Source organism: Penicillium citrinum (genome assembly GCF_028827155.1).
Source record: "Penicillium citrinum strain IBT 23319 chromosome Unknown utg000002l:1.0-3833315.0:1.0-3834789.0, whole genome shotgun sequence".
NCBI classification, from domain to species: domain Eukaryota; kingdom Fungi; phylum Ascomycota; class Eurotiomycetes; order Eurotiales; family Aspergillaceae; genus Penicillium; species Penicillium citrinum.
This window is the reverse complement of record NW_026622687.1, coordinates 3,182,245-3,210,089: the sequence shown is the minus strand read 5'-3', so window position 1 is coordinate 3,210,089 and position 27,845 is coordinate 3,182,245. Positions and strand designations below refer to the sequence as shown.

The 27,845-nt window shown below is 46.8% G+C and overlaps 11 protein-coding genes across 11 annotated transcripts; 6 read left to right on the top strand and 5 right to left on the bottom strand.

Moving 5' to 3' along the window:
* Window positions 1-606: 606 nt before the first annotated feature.
* Window positions 607-2,156, bottom strand: N7469_003018 (class I SAM-dependent methyltransferase; the record flags this gene model as incomplete). The annotated part of the gene is made up of 9 exons (XM_056641938.1): window positions 607-643; window positions 695-1,156; window positions 1,222-1,377; window positions 1,436-1,546; window positions 1,611-1,621; window positions 1,679-1,718; window positions 1,769-1,779; window positions 1,856-1,963; window positions 2,028-2,156. 9 exons carry the CDS (start codon window positions 2,154-2,156, stop codon window positions 607-609), a joined length of 1,065 nt encoding a protein of 354 aa, XP_056504432.1.
* Window positions 2,157-4,410: 2,254 nt separating this feature from the next.
* On the bottom strand, window positions 4,411-8,594 carry N7469_003017 (HET-domain-containing protein; the record flags this gene model as incomplete). Its single annotated transcript, XM_056641937.1, has 2 exons — window positions 4,411-7,989; window positions 8,049-8,594. The coding sequence occupies 2 exons, from the start codon at window positions 8,592-8,594 to the stop codon at window positions 4,411-4,413; spliced, it is 4,125 nt and encodes a 1,374-aa protein (XP_056504431.1).
* Window positions 8,595-10,745: 2,151 nt separating this feature from the next.
* On the bottom strand, window positions 10,746-11,384 carry N7469_003016 (uncharacterized protein; the record flags this gene model as incomplete). Its single annotated transcript, XM_056641936.1, has 1 exon — window positions 10,746-11,384. The coding sequence occupies one exon, from the start codon at window positions 11,382-11,384 to the stop codon at window positions 10,746-10,748; it is 639 nt and encodes a 212-aa protein (XP_056504430.1).
* A 773-nt stretch (window positions 11,385-12,157) lies between these two features.
* N7469_003015 (uncharacterized protein) lies at window positions 12,158-13,279 on the bottom strand (the record flags this gene model as incomplete). The annotated part of the gene is made up of 3 exons (XM_056641935.1): window positions 12,158-12,620; window positions 12,686-13,020; window positions 13,112-13,279. The coding sequence occupies 3 exons, from the start codon at window positions 13,277-13,279 to the stop codon at window positions 12,158-12,160; spliced, it is 966 nt and encodes a 321-aa protein (XP_056504429.1).
* A 747-nt stretch (window positions 13,280-14,026) lies between these two features.
* Window positions 14,027-15,505, bottom strand: N7469_003014 (uncharacterized protein; the record flags this gene model as incomplete). Its single annotated transcript, XM_056641934.1, has 1 exon — window positions 14,027-15,505. One exon carries the CDS (start codon window positions 15,503-15,505, stop codon window positions 14,027-14,029), a length of 1,479 nt encoding a protein of 492 aa, XP_056504428.1.
* A 2,061-nt stretch (window positions 15,506-17,566) lies between these two features.
* Window positions 17,567-18,554, top strand: N7469_003013 (O-methyltransferase; the record flags this gene model as incomplete). The annotated part of the gene is made up of 3 exons (XM_056641933.1): window positions 17,567-17,620; window positions 17,679-18,428; window positions 18,513-18,554. The coding sequence occupies 3 exons, from the start codon at window positions 17,567-17,569 to the stop codon at window positions 18,552-18,554; spliced, it is 846 nt and encodes a 281-aa protein (XP_056504427.1).
* A 371-nt stretch (window positions 18,555-18,925) lies between these two features.
* N7469_003012 (putative NAD binding Rossmann fold oxidoreductase) lies at window positions 18,926-20,197 on the top strand (the record flags this gene model as incomplete). Its single annotated transcript, XM_056641932.1, has 4 exons — window positions 18,926-19,208; window positions 19,269-19,364; window positions 19,436-19,931; window positions 20,005-20,197. The coding sequence occupies 4 exons, from the start codon at window positions 18,926-18,928 to the stop codon at window positions 20,195-20,197; spliced, it is 1,068 nt and encodes a 355-aa protein (XP_056504426.1).
* A 485-nt stretch (window positions 20,198-20,682) lies between these two features.
* On the top strand, window positions 20,683-21,428 carry N7469_003011 (uncharacterized protein; the record flags this gene model as incomplete). The annotated part of the gene is made up of 4 exons (XM_056641931.1): window positions 20,683-20,987; window positions 21,027-21,098; window positions 21,147-21,248; window positions 21,290-21,428. The coding sequence occupies 4 exons, from the start codon at window positions 20,683-20,685 to the stop codon at window positions 21,426-21,428; spliced, it is 618 nt and encodes a 205-aa protein (XP_056504425.1).
* An 816-nt stretch (window positions 21,429-22,244) lies between these two features.
* On the top strand, window positions 22,245-23,315 carry N7469_003010 (uncharacterized protein; the record flags this gene model as incomplete). Its single annotated transcript, XM_056641930.1, has 1 exon — window positions 22,245-23,315. The coding sequence occupies one exon, from the start codon at window positions 22,245-22,247 to the stop codon at window positions 23,313-23,315; it is 1,071 nt and encodes a 356-aa protein (XP_056504424.1).
* An 862-nt stretch (window positions 23,316-24,177) lies between these two features.
* On the top strand, window positions 24,178-25,146 carry N7469_003009 (HPP family protein; the record flags this gene model as incomplete). The annotated part of the gene is made up of 2 exons (XM_056641929.1): window positions 24,178-24,471; window positions 24,568-25,146. 2 exons carry the CDS (start codon window positions 24,178-24,180, stop codon window positions 25,144-25,146), a joined length of 873 nt encoding a protein of 290 aa, XP_056504423.1.
* Window positions 25,147-25,782: 636 nt separating this feature from the next.
* On the top strand, window positions 25,783-27,693 carry N7469_003008 (ATP-binding cassette family ATPase ARB1; the record flags this gene model as incomplete). The annotated part of the gene is given in 3 exon segments (XM_056641928.1): window positions 25,783-26,189; window positions 26,200-26,341; window positions 26,425-27,693. The coding sequence occupies 3 exon segments, from the start codon at window positions 25,783-25,785 to the stop codon at window positions 27,691-27,693; spliced, it is 1,818 nt and encodes a 605-aa protein (XP_056504422.1).
* Window positions 27,694-27,845: the final 152 nt, after the last annotated feature.

The following is a 27,845-nucleotide window of genomic DNA, read 5'->3' as shown; positions in this document are numbered from 1 at the left end:
AAGGAATGTCGCTCCCATTGTGAAATCTTGTAGTGCGGAGGAGAAAACTTGAAATATACTCTCTTTGCGAGTCAGTCACTCTTACATTATCCAAGACTTAGCCATCGCTAAGTATGGCTCGCTAAGTATGGCTAATTAGCCTGCATTTTGTAGTTACGTTAGGGCAGCACATCTAGTCCTGCCTAGTCCTATACTCAACAGTCATTATAAGACGCCCAGAAAATAATGCATGACACAATTAGTCGGAATTTCTTTCCATCTAAAACTTGAGTGAGTCCTAGAGGCTCCAATGATCTCAAGATAATAAATTCCATCGTAGCACCCATTTCGCGTGTTATCATTTACAGTTATTACAGGGCATTTTCATCGATTACAATGTATATATACCCTTTGCATTAGATAGCTTGCGATCGGACTTTCTATCAATAAATTAGATCAATCTACAAGCGAAAGAAAAATCAAATGAAGTATTATGTAGATCTTATTTTATTTTATACCAAAGTGAAACCCGAGAGGTAATATGTTCGTCAGATTCCCTCGCAGTAGTTACCTTTCGTCTATCATTAACTAGCCGCTGACGTCAAATACTAAAATGCAACTTTTCCATCAAGGCCGAAGAGGCTTCCTCCCATAGACGGCGACCCTATCCAACATTAGCACAATCACCAGCACTCAGACAGGAGGTAAACCATACGTTTGAACATAAGCATGTAATCTTTTATCTCGTAGCTCTTGCTTAACCACCGCATTGTGAATCTGAGCCACCTCTGGACTCCATCCCAGCACTTGTGTATACAGGCGTAAGGAGTATGAATCGATTGCCTGCTGTAACTGTACCGCCTGGTATCTTCCCAGGTCTTTAAGATGGGGGTCTCGAGGCCAAGGTGAGAATGGCAGGGCATAAACCGATAAATGAACATCCTCAAATCCTGCGTCAATCATCCAGCCCTTTAATTTGTGATAAATGTTCAGTTCGCGGCCGGACTGGCTACCAGCATAATTAAGAGCCTGTTGCCATTCCATGAGTGCGGAGTCCGGTTTGAGGGAGCCGTCGTCACTTAATGCCCACACGGCACTCTCGTGTGATTCAAAGTAGCCACCCGGTTTGACATGGTCGTATATTTGACGAATGAACGCAGGCCAATCGGCCACGCATCTGCTTGGCGTGTTAAGAAATATCCTTGCTAATATCAAAGATGGGGATCAGTGACAGGGACATACCCTGCCAAACATCGTGCATGTATAAAGTCAAAATGGTTTTCCTCGTATGGCCATTCTCCTTCGAAATCCTCGACGATGAACTCGATGTTAGGGGCCACCCAGTTGGGCTGGATTGGACTGATATCGTTTCCAATGACATGGGCACTGGGGTACTTTCTATATTTGGGTGAGTCTTTCCGAAATTGCAAAAATCGGGGTGGGGAATTTCACATACTCAGCAATATCCATTGCCCAGATACCTGTGCCTGTTCCTAGATCAAGAATATTCTGAGGTGATGGATTAATAGGGGCATTGTGAAGTTCTCCCCCCAATAACATCAGCCATCTGTACCGCTCTGGTCAGCTACACAAGTTCACCGATGTCATGGGGGATTTGTTTCATCACGAACATGTGGTGTGTCTGAAATAGACATCAGTATGTGATAGTTATGGAATATCAGTTAGAGTGACGACTTACTATATCCATTCGATCTTGCTCCTCCTCATCATTTGGCATCCTGATTTGGTCAGTCTCCTGCGCCATTTCTTGAGAAAAATATGCATTTACATGTAATTTCCCTAATAATAATAAGTCAATTGATCACTTAGGTCGACAATCAATGGACGAGGTAGAGAATAGAGACTCGAGACTCACCGAGCGGTTACTGCAATACCGCCGACCATTTTCATACTCATATTCGAACACACTCTCGGAAAGGGATGTGAGATCAGAAAGCTCATCGCTGAATTCACTGTTCGTGTCCTAGCAAATAGCAAAATTTCAGCTTTCAAATCCATACCCCATGAAACAATTGGTATCTATTTACATCACTGAAATTATCGACCGCAATTGGACCCGGCACGGTATTCGCCAGAATCTCATTGTGCTCCACCGGTGGTGCATAAGGGGTGGACGGCGGTACCGGCGACTGCTCCTCGGGTCCGGAGGGAGGCATTGTGATGAACGGGAGCAGAACTGTACGAGATATTTTGGAGGATAATACGGGATAAATAGAATTCTGGTTTGGAGGAAACGGCTCTTAGGAGGGATTTTGGGTTTGTATCCGAACTGTCGGGTTCTGATCAGTCGTGCAGAGTTGGTGGCTTCGGCATCCTCCATTGCCAATGAGAATTACCCAAACCAGGCCGGATATCAACTCCACTCCACATGCCCTTCCTTCTCAATGCTTCCCTCGCGGGGTCAAAAGCACAAATGGTCTGACGACTACGCGATGTTCCCAACATAACTCATTTTGTCCGAGTGCAGAGATATCTTTGCTGAGTGAGGATTTGGGGATTTGGTAAATACTGTAGTATTCTGCAACAAAAGTACCAATTAGGGTTAGAAAGGGATGTCTTCAGCTTGTGCACGTGAACAGTCGATATAATTTAGAAATTCCTAACTTAAATATTGTTACTATAATTTTGACGCCAGATCTAACAGTATCAACACACCAAATGAAATCACCCACAATCCCTTTAATTTTCCTTTCGTGGGATAATCGCAAATTTAGGGGCAGAACCTGATTCAAGTTTCTAAAGGGTCTGATCGCGACCTAGATACATAAAAAAGGAAGCGTCAGCCAGAGAACCAGTCTGCTGGGACAGACTGTGGATTAATTACGAGGATACAGCATGCCGAAAAGAAGAAGGACATAGGTAGATCAACACAAACGCCTGGACACGTTCAACTTGGGCCTTTGTAGGAAATTTCTCGAATAAACATGGTAAAAGATCCCTCTACAAAGATCAACGCAGAAATCGCCGGTTTGTAGAGAGTACATATGGACCACATCAGCCTGTAAGCACGAGTTTGAGAGGCAATTACCAGAGGGCAATCTTACATGGTATTTTGACTCAGATTGATCGATCAATGCAGAAAACACCGTTAGAGTGGCAAAACTAACCGAAGCCAACTAAAAGCCCGCGCATTGTAGAGAACAGTCAGATCCTAAAATAAAGAACCTCATTATTCTTTAATTAAATACGTAGATCAAAGCAGTTTGAAATTGCACCAAGAAGATGTCGTTAGTTATACAAGGTGACAGATCCATAGGTCGGTGTCTGTTACTACGCAGGGTAGATACCAGGTCGTCTCTCTTGTGCAGCAAGGGAAATTTGGGAAGCGAATCCCGAGCTGCTGCCCAGCAGGTGCTTGGGAGGATCTCTCCCAAGCACGTACAGATCGGGATCTGTAAATCAGCGTATGCAGTTGTCACAGATGGTCCGGGAGTTTGGGTGCAGGTAGAGGCACCATGGATTTGATGACATAATATTGGCGCTTATTTAATATTTTTCCGCAACATCAGTCTTAGAACTCAGTCAGAGCTCGGTATACAAACGAAGCAGATTGATTCAATTTAGATAGTAAACCGATATTGATTCAATAAATACTAGGTCAACATGCAGTCTACTACAATCTTGAAGAAGAAAGTAACTAGGGAGGGCGTTCATTGCTGTGTAGGAATGGATAGGTCACGGGCCATCACGTGCCACATCGCGGGACTCTGGCCCGTTATAGATAGTCCTGTACTGTTTCACTCAATTCGTCAGGTATATCAAAGAATTATGATAGAAGAATACCCATTGTTTTTTTTTTGGTTTGTTTACAAAAAGACAAAATGAACTTAAATGCTACACTGCCCCTTCGAGGAGACAGCAGTATAGGAGATATGATATCAGGTGACAGGTCAGGTGATTTGAACTGGAGGCCAAATGTATTATGTAACAAGAAAATGGGATCATGTAAGATGCTAGTTATACCATTTTGGGACAAATCCTTGCTGATTCCACTAAAATCCATGGTGCCTCTACCATCACCCGGGAGGGAGGGCTGCAAGTGCTTATATAACCATTTGTTTCATCAGTCTTCAACAATCAATCCGATATGGTGTAAATGGGGAATACAGCGAAACTTCCATGATCTGTCGTGACCTTAAGGGCAGGTAATCATGGTTATTCCACGCAGACGTATATCAGCTTGAGGGACACCACGGACGCTAAGCCCAAGTAGAATCGTTGAATCACTCTTGATTCTACATTCTGGTCATCATAGATTTGGTTAAGAAATGTGAGTAGATCCTCTAGTGTTCCGTTCGTTCATTATTCTCTCATAAAGGTAGTTGTGTTCTTTAGTGCCATCTTTTCTAGACGAGAATAGGTAAGTGTCTGTTCATTACGTGCATGTCCGATGCATGTCCGATTGCAATGTCATCTCAGAAGGACCAGGGTGTCTGAAGGATTGGCGAGAAGAAAGGCATGGAAGTGCATCTTTCCTACACCCACCCTTTCTGAGAACTTGCCGTCTTTCTTCAGGAACAGAACATTATACACCGGATGCGTCATTGACATTGAGAATCGACCCAGATCCCAAAAGGGATCGCCATTCTCTGCCATAGGCGTAGTGTCTGGTAATGCTTCGGGATTCGGCCCGCTGTAAGGTGTTTCCATTTTCTCATCATGTCTCATTTCATGAAGGAAATGCTGTGCTTGTCGAGGGTCGAGTGCCTTGTACATTTCTCCCTTCAGCCCAGGATTGGGAATCTCGGGTAGACATTCCCTCGATATTGCTGCCAAGTAGTACTGATCTTCCGATGTAGACTCTAGCTCCTCAAAAGGAATATTGAGCACCAGAAAGCCACAGCGATAACCTTGGTGGTAGAGAATACGCTGCCAAGGTGCGCGATAATTTGCCGATCTTTTCTCATCTTTAGTCCCAATCTGAATAAAATCGTCCTTGGGTGGTTCGGCGGTAAATTTAGAAATGCTCATGTCGCACAATCGAGTCCGCACCGTAGATGATTTGAAGTACAGAATGCCGTTGGGATCTGGCCGCTCCACTATTTCTTCGCCTGGGAGGTTGACAGGGTAGCTGAAGCAAATACCAGGATATTTCTCATGGGTATAGTAGTGCTGATTCGACTCTTCGTCCATTTGAGCGACCCATCCATCATTAGGGGTAACAATTTTCATGATTTCGCGGGAGTCCAAAGCCGAGAGCAAATGTTCAGGGTTACGTTCTTCGATAAACTCTCTCATTGGTTGTCCAGACTGTGAGTCAACGGGATACCGCTCAACGAAACTGTCTACCGTCATGTTGCAATACCAATCGATGACTGAGGCAGGACCATGATACTGCGCATTATGCCATCCTTTGCATTTGTAGCTGATGCTACCCTTCCAGGCACTCCAACTCCAGCTTGGGAACAATGCCCTGTCACCCTGCTTCCTTCTTTTGACCGTTTCTCGAGGGTACCAGAGGAGTGCTCTGTCAAAGGCAAACTCAGGAATGCCAAACCAAAATTTGGTATTCACCCCTTTGGCAATAAAATTCTCCAATCCAAGGAACGCATTCACTGCATCTGCATCAAAAGCCATGTTGCGTTGTGTATAGTTCTTCACTGCATTAACATAGACATCCCATATTGTCAAGCCTCTTGCATCACCCCGCAGCCTACCGGATAAATGGGGACCTGGAAGGCGAGTGATGCGATATATTGGAGATGGATCTGAGCACGGCTCATTTCCTCCCCGATCTTGGTTCTGACGCACAGCCACCATAGTTGTTGTTTGATCGTCTGTCTGGAAAGATTTATTTGGGAAAATGTGTTGCGTAGGGTCTCTCCATATCTGCATTTCTACACCACGTGGATAGGAATTGAAGCCTTCATTAACTGGCGAGGGCTTGTAGTCCAGATCCATGGCAGGTATTGTGTCCTCGAAGAATGTCGCAAACGGACAAATGAACACCATCTCGGAATCAGTGAAATACACAGATCGAGAAGACAGATGTCTCTCTTGATAGGTCCATGCGCGGGTATTCCAGATGGAGTTTTCAATATCGTCCAGCCTCCTCCGCAGGTCATGGAATGCTGTGGACAAGCACATTCCCTGAACAGTCTGAGTGATCTGTATCTTAGATCGAGGAGTCGTGCTGACTCCCGGCAGACCACAATGGGGGTTCACATTAGTCGAGGCGACTATGGTCAGGGCTGCGCCACCATAGATTTCGTCCATCATAGTAACATTCTTAGCCTCGTCTTCTGTACTATCTTGCATGATGCATAAGGCGTCAATCCATAGGTAGCAGAGACCAATATCGCGAGCCACCTTCATTGTATCTCTAATGGTTTGCGGCAGATTGAGTGAATGATCAAGGAGTCCATCTTTCGCCTCCAGAGTGGCCTTGGTTGACGAAGTATATTGAGTCTGCGACACTCCACCCCAAACGTAAGATAGACAGGCATATCGGCAAGTCGCGTCTCGTGTCACAATTCTATTCTCGTTTAAATCAATAAAACGGAGGGAAATGGGTTCTTTCGCTGTTATGTCCGCCGATGATTTGCCTCCAGAAGTTGATTCGAGGCTGTCGCACATGTCCATCCAAGATTTAAGCCGCGTCAAGTTTGCCATGTCAGGTCTTACTGGTAAACCTCGCAGAGGCTGCTCAGAAGTTTCACCAAGCCATTGAATAACTATCGGAGTAACAGAGTCGTGGGGTGCTTGCGAAATGCTTAGGGATAGTGAGACTTCCAGCTGCAGGGCATACTTTCCCCCGTCAAGGACCGTCAGCATGATGGTTTGTCCTTCAAAATCATCAGGACAGCTATCTCCTGGGAACCCCTTTTCCGACAAAGATCTTCGTATAAGCAGGCAGAATGCACAAGGGTGATTCCTCAAAACATGTGCCAAGGAATACAGTCCTATCCGAGTAGGGCCTGGCTCTTGATTACCAGGTAAGCCTCGCTGAGTCAAGAGCACATTAAAGTTTATGTGGCGACACATTTCACAGAGGTAACTTGGATCGTTCTCATCAAGTATCACTGGGTCTTCAATCCACCATTCTTCGTCTAGTCCTTCATCCTCCGAGAGAAGGCCCCATCGTTGGATGAATTGATGATGTTTGTATCCAGACCACGCTTTGTGCTCTTCTAAGGTCGCCTTTGGACTCGATGGGTGATCCGGGGTAGGGGAGTCTCCAAGAACAAACGAGAGAGAGATACGGTCCATCTCTTCATCCGAGAGAGGTTGCTTATCATGTTTATCCGAGGCTTGTAAGCTTGTTTGAAGGGCCACCCAATCCATTCTGCCGGCTTTCGTAGTTAATTCTTTGAGATCCCGAACCATTTCCTGGACTGCTGGATCCTGCGCGCTGTTGACTTGATCTTGCTTTCTTGCTAGCACATCCTTTATAATTGTCTGTGTAATCTGATTAGTACATTGCACGCGTATGCTATGCAATTCATGTGGTTTTGTGATGTGATTTATTTCTCTTGGTGCTGTCCGCTTCTTGCCCTTCAGATTACCTTCCAAGTTCGGTAGCTCATCCGGTGTAGTGCACTTCATGAGTGGGTGCATCTTCTCGTGTGGATTCGCTTCGTCCAGAACACAATCCAAGCAAAAGTCCTTGTCCATACATTTCATACATTTGTATCGTGCTCCTTCGATAGGTCGTGGCTCCGGGTACTTCATGCAGGACGGACCGTCGCAGAAGATACCATGATGGATTACTGGATGAGTGGGTGTTTGGTCTTCCGGGGTTCCACCGGAGTTGGAGGAAAGAATAATGACTGGATTTTGTATGCGGCGTTCCGCGTTCTCTAATTTTTCTTTACCTTTGGAATTCGCGGTAGCTGACAACTGCGCGGTGTGGTTTCTTCGGTGTAAAAGCTGGGGTATGGGACAGTGTTGCTCATCAAGTTTCTCTGCTTGTTGTGACTCAACGATGGCTTTATTTGATGCCGGTATGAACAATTCAACTTCTCTCACAAAGTTCATCCATCCTGGAAACTACTAAGATGTCAACATGGAACTGAAACTCCCAACTGATATTCCGGGAAAGATCGTACCTGTGCGCGTGCCCAAACCGCCACTCTATCACCCTCTTCAAGGAGAGACAAAAATTGACTTCCCGCCCCGCTCTCTTGACCAAGCGTCCAGGTCACCAAATGATGCTCCCATTCCGGATTCACCGTATTGCTAATCAAGAAAAGGCTAGTGGCTGGGGGGAGAACGATATTTCCTGGCTCGGAATTTTCACGGGGAATATCTGCGAAATAGAATCCAAGTTCCTGGATCATCGTACCAAAGTCCTCCGGGTGGGATTCCAAAAGTACTCTATCATTCACGTCCGGAAATGTTGGGTTTAGTTCCGGTTGAAACGGACGGAAGATAGAGACTTCGAACCAGCTCCAGGAACCGCCTTGCGAATCCTCACACCAGCCTTGATCATGACTCACAATATGGAATTGAAGGGCTGAGACATCATTTGGAAGAGGAGGAGAGACGAAACATAAAGCGGCTGATGGATTGGGATGCTCGGTGGTAGGTATTATCAAGGGGCTCATTCGAGCGCCACGTGTATGCAGAATGCCATGCACCCCGGAAGTAGTCATCGTAATTGATTTCTGGTGATTGGAGATCTCTTCGCCTTTAATGCAACGAGCAATGCAACGAGCTATAAAGTCTCCAGGCTTTCAGATATCGTACAATAAGAGCCGTCAAGTATACTTGGGAGTAACAAAAATTCAACTGCAAGCGAAAGATGGGTCCAAGTCGTTGAATGATAAGGCTGCAACTTTGCTACTGGTATGGGTTCCATGCGTGCCACGTCACTCAGCAGCTGATCTTTTTCCCAGTCAAGCCTAGAAAAAAAAGACTGGAGGGTTCAAAGATTATTGGAGAAACAAATTCCAGGCCAAATTGAGCCTCAGCCTCAGCCCCATATTGGAAGGGCTCATCACGGCAAAAGGATTTGGGGCGGCGAGGAAGGATCGACATGTGCAACTGCCGATCCCTAAGCTCAGATGCTTTATTATATACAGTATAATTGTATAGGTAGTATCTACGGAGCAAGATTATTTGTTTGCCTTGATCGACCTAGAGCCTTGCCTTACAGTATTAGGTAATACTTTCGTGTTGGAACCTGCAGTATAACTTTGTAACATGGAATTTTGATACAGCTACACCCAAGGACAGTCTGCGTAGGATCAAGCAGTCAGTATATATCTTCGCGCTCCGAGGGTCGATCCTTACTGACTTTAGCCCTAAATCAAAAGCTGGAGCTTTTGATTTGCTTAGGTCACGATATGTGACACGTCAACGAATAGCCTTTGCACTCAACCTCATGCAGCTTACCCTTATATTCTCAAGATGGTTATTATGCCGCAACCTGCAGCCTATTCTATCTTGGATGCAAGTGCTCTGAAATCCATTTCAGACTTCATGGATGAATAACGACATGAGGCAAACATAGGCAGCAAATCATGCAAATACTTCGCAGACCGTGGGGAAGAGGCAGATTTCGGGCAATCTAGAATGTAGACGATTCTTCACGGCGAAGTGAGCGAGGCGCTGGATGTCGGTGAAACTAGGTGACAGAGCTTGCAGCGGTTCTGTTCAATAGCTTAAATACCTCAGCTGCAACAACCGGGGTGGAGGGTCGAAAAATGAGATTGTCGAAGCGTTGGTTTCGAGCAAGTCGAAACTCATACATGCAACCGCGCATGCGGGAGGTGGAAGGACCGGACGCCAAACTGGATTCATATAACCAGAAAGTGATACAGCTTTCAACAATTAATCCGATATGGTGTAGTGGCTAACATCGCCGTCTCTCACACGGCAGCCGGGGGTTCGATTCCCCCTATCGGAGTTACTTTTTGCATTTTCTTTTCCTCGAATGGAACTGGGAAGACTTTTTTGTGAGATCGTGGATATGGTGGATCATTTTTATATCATGCGATTGGGCGGTGGGGGCCAAAATGGAGGTTGGTGGGGACACCAATTGCGGGCTGTTGATTGGCAGCAATGGAGACCGATTGTATACCAATGGTACCTACTACATAGTTATGTATCGTAGATCTGGAGGTAATGGAATTTGTGAATCTTGGTATATGTTTGATGGTAATAATTGAATGTATCTGGATTTATCTATGTTTGTTTTTCTGACTATGGATATAGTATTGATGCCCAACGCAATGAACTACTGCCAAGACATACTCCTACCAATACTTTAGGGTTGAATATATATTTTGAGTGCACTGCTGGCCAGGATCCATTCTGATGACATCCACGATGGATCTTGTAGCCTCACATATCTACTTACTGCACAATTGTAAGTGGCACCTACCACTTACAATATCGTAGGTACGAATAGGTAATTGAGTCTTCAACTCTGAGAATGAAGAATATCATTTTATACCTTCAAGCTGCCCAGCTTGAAGATATAAAAGGTGGACTCAGGAAGTCCCCCCCGAATACTTGCGGATCCACGCCATTATTTACTTGATCATGGCAATGTAGTATGATAGCCGTACTTGGACTAATATGTAGAGTACCAACGGCGCGTGGCAATGCTAAACGAGGATCAAATGGCCACTTGAACTTGACATCAAATATTCAACTTAAAAAAGAATCTGATATGCATTCGCCAAACGCCACAACACGGGAATCGTCAACTGACCAGACAAAACCAAGCCAGCATGCAAGAAAAGCAGCACACTTCACCCAAAAAAGCAGCAGCAACAACAACACAACGAAACAAAACTCTAAGCAGACCTCTTCAAAGCAACCTCAACATCCTCCAAAAGCGCAATCAACTCCTTAGACCCATCAGAACCCCTCCCCTCAATCTCAACCCCCTTAACCAAAAATCCCTTCGCCTCCTCATACCGCCCCATCTCAGCCAAACACTTACCAGCCCTCCACCAAGCCTTGACATTCCCCATAGGCTTCGAATCAACACTCAACTTCGCATCCGTCAATCCCTCCGGCCAAGCCTGCAACGCAATCTGCGCCTGCGCTCGATTTCCATATAATCCCGCTAATTCCTCACGAGCAAGGGTAACAGGTTCCCAACCAGGTCTCGCAACGCCCATTTCAATGGCGTATGTGTAGAGGCGGACGGCTTCGTCGTAGTTGTTTTTCCGGAAGGCTGTGTTGGCGCTTTCGCGGAGTTTGGTGATTTGTGCGCTGCGCTTGGGTGTTACGGGGAGTGGGGGTGGAGGAATATTAGGTGCGTCTAGGGAAATGAGGGCGCGGTGGAGGGAGTTGAGTTCGGTTAATTCGGTGGTTATGGTGTTGTGTTGGGTAGTTGTGTAAGCTGAGGATTGGGGAAGGGAAATTGCTTTTGTAGCTGAGTCCATGTGTAATGGGTATTGATTGTAGAGATCGATTTCGCTGGCCATTTTGATGGGTTTGGGACTGAGTCCTGGTGTAGTTTGTGTTTTGGGAGGTGATTGGTTTTAGAATTGTTCCTGGTGGTTATGTTAGTTGGTGCTTTGTGGTAAATATGGGTGACAAGTGGGAGAAGTATTGATTGAGATTAATCTTAGCTCGTACCAGTGAGAAGTAAATGTGTATGATTGGAAAATTCCAGGATAATACCTTAGCAATGGGAATCTTGAAATGATGTTTAAGCTGGATTGTATCGCAAGCTGTCCAGAAGAACAGGGCGGTGGCCATTCTGCCAATCCGGGGCACACCGCAACGACTTGAGACTACATTGATCAACTCGTTACGATGAACTACGTGGACAGAGAATAATATTTGCTAGATGTTGACATTGAATGACATATTTGAGAATGCCATGATGTACAGGAAATATGAATTAGTTACTATATAATCGTAAATTCGCCAAATTTCAGTTGAGGGAGATAGGTATTTCGGTATAGTTATAAATGTCAATGCTTTATTTGCTACATTCAGAAAATACAATCGTGGCCAGCAAGCCTGAATCATAAAGGCAACCAAAGCCTACGCTCCTAACGAAGCAAATCAAACAAATAAACAAACCATGCGCCCGCCAACTCCACTCCGTGATCATGTCCAAGACACGCAATAAAAAAAACATAAGCAGAGGGACGTGATGATTTCGGGGGTATGTATTGCAAGCATTTCATGCTTTCCATGCCTCTCGTGACTTCCAGGTTTTCACACGATCTTCTCACAGCATATTTATTTACCGTGGGTATCCGCTCATCGTTGTACTATACTCCGAAGGCGAATATGGCATATGTTGTGGTGCCGAGGGACCACCGTAACTCGTGTTCGTGCCGCCAAAGCTAGACTCAGCACCGGTATAACTGGTGTTGCCATAATCGTGAAGAACACTGCTCGAAGAAGGTCCGGTAGGATCGTATGCGCCGTGCATTGCGGATCGACCCATGTCATCGGCCTCGCTTTGTTGTAGCAGGGCGTAGTCTTCATCTTGGTCGCCGCGCGAGGAAGCGGCCATACCGCCACCCCGTCCAGAGCGGAAGTCATCCTCATCCTCCTCAAAGTCATGGGGTGGGTTATTGGAGAAAGCGGCTTTAGATTGAGCGGCGAAGGTGGGGTCTGAAACGGCGTCGGGGAGGGTGCCGGTACGACGAAAGTGCATCACATTGCGGAAGGACATCCAGGCGGTAACTGCGAAGAGAAGGCTGCGGAAAGAAGGGTATTAGTATTAGACTCGAGTATTATCGTTGCTCATAACAAGGTAACTCACAAGATCACGACGCCGATAATGGTCGTGGCAGTGCTGACATTGCACTTGCTGGCACTGCCGTATGCCCAGTTATCGCAGCCCTTCTTGTCGCTATCGGCCCGCTTGCTATTGCTATTGCTTTTGCTATTGCTCTTGCTGTCCTTGTCATCATCGCTAGACTTGCCAATACTCTTGCCCTGAGCCACGTAGGAAGCCAGACACACCCAGGCGCTGAACCAAAACAATGCGTACAGCGCATCAACCGTAGCGAAGGCATAAACATTTCCGAAGCGGCGGGCACGAGGCCACATGGGTACGGCGGCGAGATAGACCAAGGCGGGAATACTGATCCAGCACTATGCATTTCAAGAAGATTAGCTGCAAGGCTCGACTTTGCGAGAGATCCGGGGCGGAGGGGCACAAGCACTCCGAAAGCTGCAAACTTACCAGAACCCAATACCAGACGGTACGACCGTCGATGCCATCGCCTTTAGTCCAAATCGCGATGGTCATGGCCCAGGCGACGAAGATAATCAGGGCTTGAACGAAATGTATCAGGTTTTTGGTCCTCCCCAAGTTCCCTCCGGAAGGCCGGGGAATCCGTAACTTGGCCATGATGGCAGGTTGAAGAAGTGCTTAGGACTGCAAGGGAGTGTTAACCCTCTCGGAAGTCACCCACAAGAGACTGAAGAGGGCAAATCAAACCAAAGTCCAGAGCAAACAGCGATTGACAAGGGAGGGAGGTCTCGAATTAAGCGACAGGTTGGAAATCGAGAAATTCAATGGGGGAGAGAATAAAGATGGAGCCCGGGTGGACGCGCAACGCTTCTTGGCCGAGGTGGACAGCCTCGAATGGATGAAATGAGGACGTGCGAAAATGCCGGGTTATTGAAGTGTAGCGTACGGAATAATGCTGTACTATGTAGAAGTTAAAAGATGGAGTCAGGAGAGGATCGACGAGGTGAGGGGGAGAATACAAAACGAAGTGATGTCAAAAAAGGGCATAATTTATCGCGAGAGTTTCAGGACGATCGCCCAGGCGACAGCCCGTGGTTTTCTATTTTGGGGCGATCAGCCACGTAAAGTGGAGATTGCAGGCTGTGCATTACATTCCAGTGTTGAATATACTGTAGAATATACTATGTAAATGTAGAAGTCGATTGTTAATTGCTTAGAATCTATAGTAATTAATTAAATGAATATACTATGGTATTGGTAGATGGAACAAGCACTAGTTAGTTGGTGGGTAGTACACTTTTGTTGATATCCGAAATCGTAAACTAATACTCATATTCATCACTCGTTCAATCATAATCGTCACTCCGTACTCTGTATATACTCCCCTCAGCCACTTACAACCACTCAAGATCCATTGGTCAACCCAAGCTCCCGGATTTGCTTCACTGCCATCCAAATCTCTCGCAACGGTTGATATACATGTACATGCCACCACCAAGGAAAAGGATCCTGATAGGAGAACCGCGAATCTCGCCAGAACAAGAAGGGCACCGCTTCTTCCTCAATACGCGCCTTCATCCGTCGAATACGACTCAAGGGAAACACTTGCGAAAGTAGTTTAACAATGAATCGACATTCACTCACCGTTAAATTCGACATCCGGCTCTTAGCCGGGGACAGTGTCGCCACCACATCCCAATGAGCTGGGTCCACAGGCTCGGGCATGAGTAGAGAGAGGTAACCAGTAACAGGACAGGTCGCGTCACGTAGGAGATTCTCAATAGCCACAGCACCGGGAATACAGTCGGCAATATGAATAGCATGGCGAACAGAAGACTGATCGAACTCCTCATCCACAAGTAATCGAACGGAAAGGTGCCCAGTCATACGCATCCCTCCTTTGACGGCAAAGCTCTCCATCAGACGATGGATGGCTGTTGCTAACGCTTCATCCAACGGAGATGCACCCCAATGTGGAGTCCGAGTCTCCGCAAGTCGAACTTTGATCGCATGAACATGACCCCGAACCACCAGTATATCTGCATAAAACTCCCCAAGTCGAGTTCGCTGCTGGAGAATCCATGGCGAGTCCTGGCTGATCTGAATTTCGCTGACATCCGAGTATGTCTTGCTGAGAGTTCGCTGTGGAAGAACAACCGCTATACTGTCATTCGCGCTCGACCCTAACCGTCTGATCTGATATGACTTGCTAGGTGATCGATGCAGGATCTTATGAATGGAGTCGCGCGAGTGTACCTGATGGCGCTCAAGGATAGGAAGATTTCTCTCTGCGAGGTATTGGATGAAAGAATCAGCGCGAAGAAATCGCGTGGCCAAGTCTGTGTCAAAAGTGACACATTTGCAACTTGTTCGACTCTCAATTACTTCTTTGGCGGTCGCATCTTCAATGGCGGTTGCCTTGGGCGAGCAAGGAATCCACACGTCGACTTTCTCGCGGTGAACAATATCCACGATCCGGGAAATATAGTGATCCTTGGGTATGCGGTAAAACGTGAGAAGAGTATTAGACATACTTCCACCCGATCGAATCGGGAGATTGAGGTCCGCGACATCTGCCCCAATCACATGGTGGCCTTCTGCAGACCAGGCTCGAGCAAGAGCCAAACCATGCGGTGTGCCGATTCCAGTGATCAAGACTGTTTTTGGATAAAACTGGATCCCCTGTCTCTTCTTGTTGTATCGATCAATAGTAGCTTGAAGTCGAGCAAGGAGTATCGCAGTGAAGAGAATCGTGTTATCTGCGAATAAGAGGGCAAATGAGACGGAAATGCGAAATAAATGCCAGAATGTATTGGACATGACCTCAACCGAGGAGGGAGCCCGGATGGACTTTATGAGGCGAGACCTCTGCTTGGAAGCCATTTAGAAACATGAGAGATGGGATGGACTCGACTCGACTCGGGGTGGGAGGGAGTCCTCGAGGAGGAAGTTGAAGAATGTGGGAAAGTTGAAAGAAGAGGAGGTTGGAGAGGGGCGATCGGCACAGATCGAAGATCACACGACGGAATTGCAGAAAGTACGAACTACTCGAACTACTGAAGAATTAACTAGTCATTGCTAGTAGATTTGGTCTAGTCAAGTCGGTATCTAGTTTTATCGGTATTTATTTTCAAATTTACTAGTAAATATTGTTAGTTACTAGTAATACTAATACTAGTGGACGTAGCTATAAAGGAAGTAGATTTTCGGGGACTCGGAGTATACAACAACTTAAAATGAAGGTGGGACAAAGAACATTACTGGCAGTACTCATAGTACAATGACAACGTAACTGAATCACTGTCACATGTGCAACTGGTATATAACTCATTGATTAACCTGGTCTCTTAATTTGACAACTCAACTACCCTTGAATATTTGTAGTAAACCACTAACAGTGACTAGTCTTTTGGTACCCTCGGATAGTCCCGTGTAGATCGTGTCCACATGGCGACCCCAAATGGAGTGATGATTGGAAATTTGAACAACAGATGGATATTGGTGAGTGGAATGACTGATAGACCCTTTCTTCTAATCTGATCTGTCACACTGAATATCTACAATATTAATGGATTGTGTTCTGTAGAACAAGACATTGACTGGTGATTTGGGTCCTCTGCTCAAATTGGTAGGCGTCGAGGATATCTTCACCTATAACCGTTCCAATCATTCTTCCCCGTTGGGCTAATGCAATACTGAGTAACTCACCCAGCAAGGTGTCTCTTGGATAATCCGGACGACAGTCCCATTAATTACTATCACAATCGAGGCGCATGAGTATTCAGATAACAATATCGAGACAGATGCCGAATCCAACCAACCCATCACTGGTACGAGGAGAGTAGATTTGAGACAGATATTTTCTGGGGGGTTTTCAGAGACACTCGAACAAAGAACATTAAACTGGAGACCACAGAGACATTCGGATTATATCTTTGGCTCGGTAACTCTTCAGGCTTGTTACATTGGGGGTCGCCCCGACAAATCCGGGATAATTCGACCGGCAATTCAAATGGAGCCTGAAATGCTGGGGAAAGATGAAATTGAAGCATGGTTGGCAGGCAAACTGGGCATGGTAGAAGGTGATAAACATTCCTCGGGACTCCTGGTAGAGCCGTCAACCCGATGGATCTATACAGTCGAGCGAAAGTTAGGAGGAGGGCTCTCCGCACAGGTTAGTCTCGGCAGCCAATATAGTCCGAAGGATGCTTCACCTGAAACGCTGATTTATTGTTTTCTTTTTTAGGTGTGGGGATTTGAGATAATTCATGGCATACGCTACCTCTGTCGTCGAATAGTGGTAATGGATTCGGAAGGAAAGTATACCTGCGGAAGATTGGTATACGATTTCTGCGAATGAACCACAAGACCGATCCAGAAGCACTGTAAACATAGAAAGATCATGAGCCTGTACCTAAGTGCCAATAGCAATAGTGCTCGCTTTGCTAGTCTCTCTTGATTATGAAGGTGGATTCATTGAGGTTCTCTAGATCGCCCTAGATTACCCTTTTGGGGTTCATCGCCCGAAGTTAGCAAGTCCTCCACATCCCGCAAATCACTCTATCTACTCCGAAGATAATTCCGACGAGCTAATCTCCAGACTGATTTATACGTGGACTCGGAGTTAGCATGGCTTTGGACATCTCGGAGAAGCGTTATCGATATCTTAAGTGGAAGTTCTCGTTGCTCGGTAGTTACTAGTTACCTCCGAGACGGCACCAGTGGTGTGTTACTTACTCTCTGGAGTACTCGCATATACTCGCCGCCTTGCGTCACAGTCTCAAATTCGTGGAGGATAAAACCTTTAAATTCGGACCGATCCCTCCGCATCTTCATCACAGCCAGTCGAACGTGCTTTCAAATTCTTCGAGCTCTCCTCTTTAACCTGTAGTCTATATCAAGAACTACATTTTTACTACTGAAACACCTTCGGTACAATCCAGAATGTCTGCACAAAATTCTTCCACTCTTCCTCACCCCGAAGCAGCTGAAAAATCGGTAGGTCTGACCAGACCAATAAAGAAGATAGACAGCTAACGGAACTCACTGAATCTAGCGCGAACCAGGCCGAGAGATGAAGCTCCTTCATTTCATTTACGACCAGCCAAAACTAGAAGAGATCCGCGGTAACCCTCAAAAAGTGCTGCAGCTGATGGACAAGTTCGAAGAGAAATACCACATGATGACCGTCGGCATATCCAAGGGCAAGATCGTGACAGATTTGATTAACGAAGTCAAGCCAAAGATCATGATAGAACTCGGTTGCTACACTGGTTACTCCGCCATCCTATTCGGCGAGGCAGTACGTCGTAATGGCGGTGAGAAATACCTCAGTCTAGAACTGAACCCCGAATACGCTGCTATTGCGAATATGTTGATCGAACTGGCGGGTCTTCGAGACTTTGTACGAGTGATTGTCGGCCGGAGTGATGATTCACTGGATAGATTGTATCGCAGCGGCGAAGTAAAGAAGATTGAACTCATGTTCATCGATCACTACAAACCCGCTTATACCACTGACCTCAAACTATGTGAGCATCATGGAATGGTCGTTCCTGGGTCGGTTCTGGCTGCAGATAATGTCTTGTACCCTGGGAACCCGCCATATCTGGAATATGTCCGCAGCACTGTTGAACAGAAGCGAGAGGTGGCCAAGAAAGGACCTAGTAAAGGGTATGATACGACAGGATTTCGCGAGCGTGCTGTCAATTCCTTCCAGCTTCAAGGCTCAGTGCCGAGTTTTGAAGTGGTGGGGAACCCCAACCTCGTCTACCACAGTGAATTGAACCAGCCGGAGGGGTCAAATGTGAGTCACTTGTCCTCCTTAGATGACGGAGGATGGACGTCCGCCATTATTATACAATTGCTAATCAATGTCACATTATTCTAGGATGCCATTGAGGTGACGCGATGTGTCGGGGTCCAGGAATAAGACATTGGCACACTTGAGAGTGGGGAGGGTTTAGGCAGTGGAGATGGCAGGGATTTTACAGAATCAATTTGAACCAGTAATTGCATGACCTTGATTATCAAGCATTTCCCAATAGAGTATTGCAGAAATTATAGTACTGGGGTGACAGAACTCCGAAGGTATTCAAGGCAAGCCGAAATGCCAAAAGACGGGCCGACTCAACTCGTCGGTGATTGATTTTGCCCCGCCGGTACCGCCGGATCCAAACATTGTTCTCGCCAGGACCTTCCCCCGCGTTCGGTCTCCAAAATCCGTGGGGGTTATAAGTTCTGCCGTTCTGCCCCTCGTCTTTTGCTTGGATCATAATTACTCGCTCTAAGAAAACACTCATCATGGCCTCAAAGATTTATAACGTCGGTGTTGTCGGATACGGCTTCAGCGCTAAGATTTTCCACATTCCCTTCGTTTCGCAGATTCCTGAGCTCAAGCTCCATGCAATTGTGCAGCGTACTCCGAAGCCTGAGGATGATGCTGAGAAGGACCACCCCGGTGTCAAGTCCTATCGTACCGCCGATGAGATGGTTCAAGACCCTGCGATTGACATTGTGATCATTACCACCGCCCCAGACTCTCACTACGACCTGGCTAAGCTGTCTCTCGAGGCTGGCAAGCACGGTTAGCATCGAAACTTTCTTTCCCTTCGGTTTCCAGCTCTACTGACACGATTCATATTAGTTGTCTGCGAAAAGCCCTTTACTCCCACTTTCAAGGAGGCCGCAGACCTGGTCTCGATTGCCGAGAAGCAGAAGAAGCAGCTCGCCGTTTACCAAAGTACGTCATACCTCAATGCCAGCATCTACTGGCCCAATGCGATGATCATACATCTGACTATTCTTATTTAGACCGTCGCTGGGATGCCGACTTCGTCACCCTGTCCAAGCTAGTTAAGAACGGATCCCTTGGCCGAATTTCCGAATTCGAAACCCATTTCGACCGTCACCGTCCCGAGGAACCTGCCGCCGATGTTCACAAGTGGAAGAACAAGGTCATCCCTGGTGGCTCGGCTATCTATGACTTGGGTACACACTTGCTTGATCAAGCCGTTCACCTGCTTGGTCTGCCCAAGCGCGTTACCGGTTTCATTGGCTCTGCTCGCGCCGTCAACACCTCCGGCTTCGAGGACTCTTTCACTGTTCTTCTGCACTACGCCAATGGCACCCTGGTAACCGCCAAGGCCACCGTTGTCAGCCCGGAGGAGGAGCAGTTGCGCTTCTGGGTTCGCGGTGACAAAGGTAGCTTCAAGAAGTACCACCTGGATATTCAGGAGGACCAATTGAAGGAGGGCATGAAGCCCGAGGACAATGGTTACGGCCGGGAGTCTAGTGAGCGTTACGGTAGGTCTTTCTCTATAATACTCAGCTGTATGATGCTTTTTACTGACGTAAAGTTAGGTACCCTGACCACTATCAAGGATGGCAAGCCCGTCAAGGAAGTTTTCCCTACCGTCGAGCCCCCCCACCTATACCGAATACTACCGCAAGCTTGTCCGTGCCCTTGGTGGCGACGGTGATCTGCCTGCTAGCGGCGCCGAGGCTAGCCAGGTTATTCGCCTGATTGAGCTGGCTCGGGAGAGCTCTTCTACTGGCCGTACTCTGGATGTTTAGATAAAGTAGCATGATATGTATGAAAAGCAATGACGATATGATCAGCAGACATTTCTAGATTGAAATAAGTTTCAAATTATATAACTCAAATTTTAACTCTACAGTACTTCATCAATTTTCCGTTATACATGTATCTCTAAAGGTATCTCCGAGACTTTACTGTGGTACATAACAAACCTTATATCACCCTGCATCACCTCATAATTCACCATCTTCAATTCTCATCTCCATCCGCCGTCTCTTTTATCTCTCATCCAAGCACCTGCTCAACTGAGATTCTATTATCCAATAATTTCAGTCTTCTGATCACCCATACGAAATCTCAAACCATCAAACCTCTATGGATAATCCCAACCTCTCCGAGTCCCTATGCTGTCTTGAAGACACTGAAGTCCACCTCGATCCACCGCCTGAGCTGCCTATGAGTCTCCAACCATTCTACCAGACCTGGGTGGTTGATGAGAAGCGGCGAGAGATCTGAATCTATGACGCAGAAAGAAGTTACCGATGGGTTTGGACTTCCTTTCGCAGCCGCGAAATTTCTCTGCCATCCCAAAGAAAATCCCAGTATAGAAGCTTTCATGCGTATCTATATGCAGATACCAGTCGCGGGAACTGAGTTTCAAAATCCTCAAATCAGACGAAGACAGGCTGCTGGACCGCAATCGCATGTTGAGTACAGGACTTTGATTCTACTTCAGAAATCAAAATGTGAGGTTGTACCCCGTCTTCTCGCTCACACAGGGACAAAACAAAACGAAGATGGCATTATACCCGTTGGTTATATTACGTACCTGGCCTGAGAAAAGGTTCCTGGGGATTCTCTCAGTTCTGAAAAGTTCTGGAAGTTAGATTCCGGATCACGCCAAACAGTTCGGGATAAATTTCGCGAGGTCTATCCGTACATTTGTCCTTGATCAAATATATTCGCAACTAATATCAAGCCCAGGAAACTAAAGAAACACGGTATTTTACCGTGTATGCCAACGCTATCTAAAATAATCTACGACAAGGACACCGGGAGGATGTATGTTCTATTCATCATTGAATGGTAAATACTATTGACATTACTAACACAATAACACAGACAAGGCATTTCTCGGGGTTCACAGACGCAGATCGCACTGATGAATACGCTGAGTGGCATGATAGATGTTATGTTCTATTTGGTTTGGCGGAGGCACCTCTGAAGCCAGGCTGGAAGAATGGCAGCACGGATTGGAGATGGTAAACATTTAAATTATATCTAAATCTATTTCTAATAAATATTATCTGTTACGATCTCTTCCATTTTAAGGAAATAAGAAAACAACTAGTAAGTGCATTTTAATTTCCAAGACTGCTCCCCTACTCCCACTGTCAACTCCATCAACTTCTTATGTCAAGACCTCTTTGGATAATCATCAAGCTACCCCGCTTGTCTCTGAGACAGTGTTTTCTTGCAATTGCGACTCTAGCGCAGGCACAAGAGCCTGTTTACAACGAAACTCCAGACATAGAATGGTTTGAGAAGACCAGAAAATAGCCAACTGTGCTCGATAGCTTCATGTCATCCTTGGTCGGGAATCAAAACGTCTCTGCATCATATTACAATGTTGATCGGGGGAAAATCTCATTGTACGGAGTGCATGCAGATTAATATTTGGTATTCTTGATCTAGTTTTATTTCTCTGAATAGTCCAAGTTATACTATGAGTAACTATTCCGTACTACATTACTAAGTATGTACGTACTGATCCCTGTGCCCAAGGATTCCCGCGCTAACCCCAAGATTCACATTCCCTCCACGAGACCCAATGATGCCCGGTTTGCTAGTCCTGCAGGATCCCTGACATCTTACTCGTATCCATACTGAAACTAGACAACGTGGCTGGCCACGCGAATTTTCTTGCATCTCGAAACATCCTTGTCACATGGGCTATGCAGCTAGAAGGGGGTTAGGGGCTCGAGCATTGCAATTGCAACCGTTCGCCAACCCAGTCAGCTACAAAACACACAGCAAATTTATACCAAAGCTTAGTTCCCCCACGAGGATATTAAGGATAAAATGGATCATGATGGATTGAAACAGAAATATTCCGATCTCAATGCAGATTTCCTCCCCGATTTCAAAGTCCTGCCTTACCAAACACAACCAGATTGGTTCGATGGTCAAGCCGAGAAAGAGTCATCTCCAGCATCAGATACTATTCCTATCACAATCAATGAATCCGCGAACTGGACTTATTGCGGTCCCTTGCTGACCCTGGAAGAATCAAGTCTCCCATCCTCCTTCCATACCTGGGCTCAAACTACCATCAACGGGTCATTGTTGACCCCTCTCTTCTCATTCCTGGCCTATGTGCACGATTTTCTCGTGGCAAATAACCTTGCACATTACTGGCTGACCGTACGAGCTACCAAAGGATCAGAAGAATTCGATATTCCGCGATGGCACACAGATGATTTATTCTTCACGCCTTTGCCATCTCCATCTCTATCTTCAACTCCAAGCTCATCGCGATGGTCCAATCTAAAATTCCCCAAACGAATCAATGACTCTGTACGTCAGCAAAGAAAACATCAGCACTTTAATTCACAAAATGATGGTAAAATCTCAGTAACTGGTACCTATCCAATTCTATCAACACCAGCCCAAATCTTCACTCCAAACCCAAACCCACCAAACTGGAAGCTCAGCACTACACTCCTCGGCCCCGGAACCATCTTCATCGACGAAAAGAGCAGCAAAATAGCTCGAGAAATCCAAATCACCACAAAAAACGACGTACGAAAAATGAACCCAGGTCACATCTGTCTCTCCATCCGATGTCTAGGCTGTGCATCTTCTGCCGAGATAATACGAACGCGTTTAGCAACAGACCTGAAACCACACGGCATAGTCCAAGCTCGAATGGGCGAATGTGTGTTTTTTCGTGTGGGCGAGAAAGAAGGCGCTGTTCACACTGAGCCGCGCTCTCATGGGGATCGTATCTTTGTTAATGTTGTTCCGGGGAGTGAGGTTGATTTGAAGTGTTTGATGGCGAAATGGGGGATGGAATTTCCCAGGGCTTGGTGTGTGGGTTTACCTTTTCAGTTGGAGGAGGGATTGGTTTATAGGAATGTTGGTGAGGTGTGATCATGGATGTATCTGTGAAAGTGGTTTGAGCTTGTCATATGGTTTTAATTCATGATATGCGTGATGATATACTTTAGACCAAGTAATATGATTGGAATCAAATAGTCCCTACTATTTGATGTACCAAGGTAGGGTGGTACCTTGCTACTCGAGGTAGACTTGTTTCAATTAGATTGATCTGATGCCTGCTACAAACATGACAGAATACCTGATATTACACTAAAAGCAGTGTACTTTTAGCATTGCGGGAATCTGGGAACATTCTCGGAATCTTCAGTGTAGGACTGTTTATGTATGACATGCTCAGCCCTACCATCTGCCGTTTTTCCGAGACCAATCCTCAAAGGATTGTTAATGTATGCGAGTATCCTGTGATACATCTACTTCGATTTTCAGCCTGGACCAAGTGAGTGTGCATGAATCTTAATATTTGATCTACTTGATCTACTCTATACTTCCCTCGATAGCTCAAACTACTGTATGAACGGAATACTCCGTAGTGTACTGTATGCAATGGACAGAAATGATGACATCATCAATGCCAAGCCAGACTTACCCAATTGGGAATTTCTGTTACTCAATGCAAACGAGGTGACTGGCAGACCGCAACCGTGCGGATTTGACCCATCCGCAATTAGAGAGCAATTTGGCTGGTTGTGCCTGCTAAAAGCTGTGGTTGGGGGTTGAGGCCCGCGGAGATATTTCGAGGGTTACGCGGAGTACCCATGATCATCATGCCCACGCGGTTCAATGTTCTTTATATGTAGACTCTTCGTAGGGCTGTTTCCCGGGCTGAAGAGAATTCTCTGGATTCATATGGTTCAGGGGGCTGAAGAGAGGTATAGACTCAGGCTCCGGCTCCATGGCTGACTCTTCCCGAGAGGGATCCAACTCTCTCTCTAATATCTCGAGCTGGAATTTTGATATTGATCGATTCTTGAACCCGCTCATTCCGGCGCCAAGATGGAATCTCATCCCCCAGCCCATCGCCCACTTCTTGGGATATCGCAGCACAGCTCCAAGGCCACTCGGTAATATCTTAGCTGCTTTCTGGTCCTTGGTGGGAGCTTTCTGCGGTGTGGCTCTAGTTGCGAGTGTCTCAAAGCGAGTCCCTTCTTTTGAGGATCGAAATGCACCAGCAATTATTGGCAGTTTTGTAAGTCAAGAGAATGTAAAAAGGCAGCTCAACAAAGCATTCGCTCGGCCAATCACACCACCGGGAAAAATGTACAACTAACACAGACATGTTCAGGGTGCCGCCGCGGTCATTGAATTCTGCGCTGTCGAATCTCCCTTTGCGCAACCCCGAAATGCATTTTTCAGCCAGATGATAGCTTGCCTTGTTGGTGTCGGTATATCAAAGCTCTTTGCCCTCAACTCGAATGCAGAAAATTACACCGAGCTGGGCGGTGCCCTAGCTTGTGGAATCACAACCGCCCTCATGGTCCTCACACGCACTGTACACCCACCAGCAGGAGCAACGGCGCTGCTAGCTGTGACGAATGCGCAAACTGTAGGACTAGGCTGGTTCCTTTTCCCTATCATGATTCTGGGAATCACGTTGATGCTCTCAGCTGCATTGCTGGTCAATAATATCCAGCGTCGATACCCTTTATATTGGTGGACATCACAACCCCTTTCCCGACGACATGATGCAGATGTTGAATCCGATAATGATAAACCAGCTCAGGTGGGTAGTCAATATGAGGAAAGCCTCACGGATGTACCGCGACGAGTGGTAGTGGAGAGAGGGGACATATGGGTACCCAACGGGGTATTTGTTTCAGCGGAAGAGAGACGGGTCCTGGATCGGATCAGTGCACGGCTGTAAGATCAGTCAAAGCCACGAATATGTTTCTCAATGTATATATTGGCAGATATACCCTTGCACAGCTGATTTTTCTATGTTGATTGAGTATTGTATTGTATGTACAGTTTAGATGTTGATGGTAAAAGCAAGGTGTGGAAAATAGACACCTCATACTCCAGGCTCTAAGGCTCCCACACTTCTCGGTGACGTCGCTCGACCCAATCACAGCAAAATGGCCCACCGTCAAAATTTTTTTTGTATCTTTCGGTCTGCGCAATGCAAATTCGAAGATTGGTCTTTTGTTTAGGCCAAGACTCCACAATTCGAGTTTTCTTTCTTGAAATCAAACTGTAGAAGTACTTAAATCATAGTATTTTACAGTACTTACTGTTAAAAAAAATATTTATTCTATCGATAAGGGCTTACCCCCCACTTGAACATTTGGGAAATTCGCCCCTCTCCGCCCCGCCAAACCCGCTCCACTCAATCTTTTTGCATTTCTTTTGCCTTCAATCTCTTCGTTCCTGATACCTCCGTCATTCTCTTCTCTTCTCCCTCTTCATCCCCCCTCCCCATAACACCAACCTATCCTACCCTCCCCCCCTCCTTTTCCTCTTTTCTTTCTACTCGTTTTTCACGCTCTCTATATCCGCCATCATGGTTTCCGCCTCCAAGGCCGCCCGCATGGCCAAGCGTGCCGACGACAAGAAGACTAAGAAGGGCTCCAAGGCTGATGAGGCTTCCGAGGACCCTAGCGAGCAACCCGCCACCACCGATGACAAGATGAAGGAGGTTGAGAAGCTCACAGCCCAGATGGATAAGCACGGTCTGTCTGATCGTGTCACCACTGGTGTGCTTTCTTCTATTCCTTCTTCCCGCGACTGCAAGATCACCTCCGCTTCTCTGGTGTTCCACGGAAAGGTCCTTATCACCGACTCCACCCTTGAGCTGAACTTCGGTCGTCGTTACGGTCTCCTGGGTGAGAACGGCTGCGGAAAGTCCACCCTGCTGAAGTCTATCGCTACCCGCGAGTTCCCCATCCCTGAGCACATCGATATCTACCTGTTGAACGAGGGTGCCCCCCCCTACTGAATTTGGTGCTCTGGAGTGGGTTGTTCGTGAGGCCCAGAGCCAACTGGACAACATGGAGAAGCGTGCTGAGGAGATTCTCGAGCAAGAGGGCCCTGAGAGCCCTATCCTTGAGGACTTGTACGACGTAAGTGATTTCTATTCCCCTGGACGAGTGGCATAGTCCTCTTCTTTGAGTCATCATTAAGCTCATACTAACCATTTGTACAGCGTATGGACAAGATGGATCCTTCAACCTTCCACACTCGTGCTTCCCTGATCTTGACTGGTCTGGGTTTCAACAAAACCACCATTAACAAGAAGACCAAGGATATGTCCGGTGGCTGGCGTATGCGTGTTGCCCTCGCCAAGGCCCTGTTCGTCAAGCCTTCGCTGCTTCTTCTGGATGACCCCACTGCTCACTTGGACTTGGAGGCCTGTGTGTGGTTGGAGGAATACATGAAGAAGTGGGAACGTACCCTGGTTCTGGTCTCCCACTCCATGGATTTCCTGAACGGTGTCTGCACCAACATGCTGGACATGCGTGGCCAGCAGCTTCTCTACTACGGTGGTAACTACGATTCTTACCACAAGACTCGCAGTGAGCAGGAGACCAACCAGATGAAGGCCTACGCCAAGCAACAAGAGGAAATCCAGCACATCAAGAAGTTCATTGCTTCCGCTGGTACCTACGCCAACTTGGTGCGTCAGGCCAAGTCCCGCCAAAAGATTCTCGACAAGATGGAGGCCGATGGTTTCATCCAGCCTGTCATCCCCGACCGGGTCTTCACTTTCCGCTTCGCCGAGGTCGAGAAGCTGCCCCCTCCCGTCCTGTCCTTCGATGATGTCAGCTTCTCTTACTCTGGTAACTGGGACGACACCCTGTACGAGCACCTTGACTTCGGTGTTGACATGGACTCTCGTACTGCCCTGGTCGGCCCCAACGGTGTCGGCAAGTCCACCCTGCTCCGTCTCATGACCGGCAAGCTGAGCCCCATCGGTGGTCGTGTCTCCCGCCACACTCACTTGAAGCTCGGCATGTACAGCCAACACTCCGCTGAGCAACTTGACCTGACCAAGTCTGCTCTGGAGTTCGTCCGTGACAAGTTCCCCGAGAAGTCCCAGGACTACCAATACTGGCGCCAGCAGCTGGGCCGCTACGGTCTCAGCGGTGAGTCCCAGACTGCCATCATGGGTACCCTGTCCGAGGGTCAGAAGAGTCGTATTGTTTTCGCTCTGCTGGCCATCGAGTCCCCTAACATGATCCTGCTGGACGAGCCTACCAACGGTCTCGATATCCCCACCATTGACTCGCTGGCTGATGCCATCAACGCTTACGAAGGTGGTGTTGTCGTCGTGTCCCACGATTTCCGTCTTCTCGACAAGATCGCCAAGGACATCATGGTCTGCGAGCACAAGACTGTCCGCCGCTGGGATGGTACCATCGGAGCATACAAGAACTACCTGCGCAACAAGATGCTGGATGCCGGTGCCGTCTAAACGCTCTAATCTATTTCTTATTGCATGAAAAAACGGTTTATATTCATTTGACATAAACCTGATGACGACGAAATGCTAGACGAGAAATTTCGAAAAGGAATTGCAATGTCGGAAAAAGTTTTAAAGTCCCCGCGAACAAAACGAGAAATTCA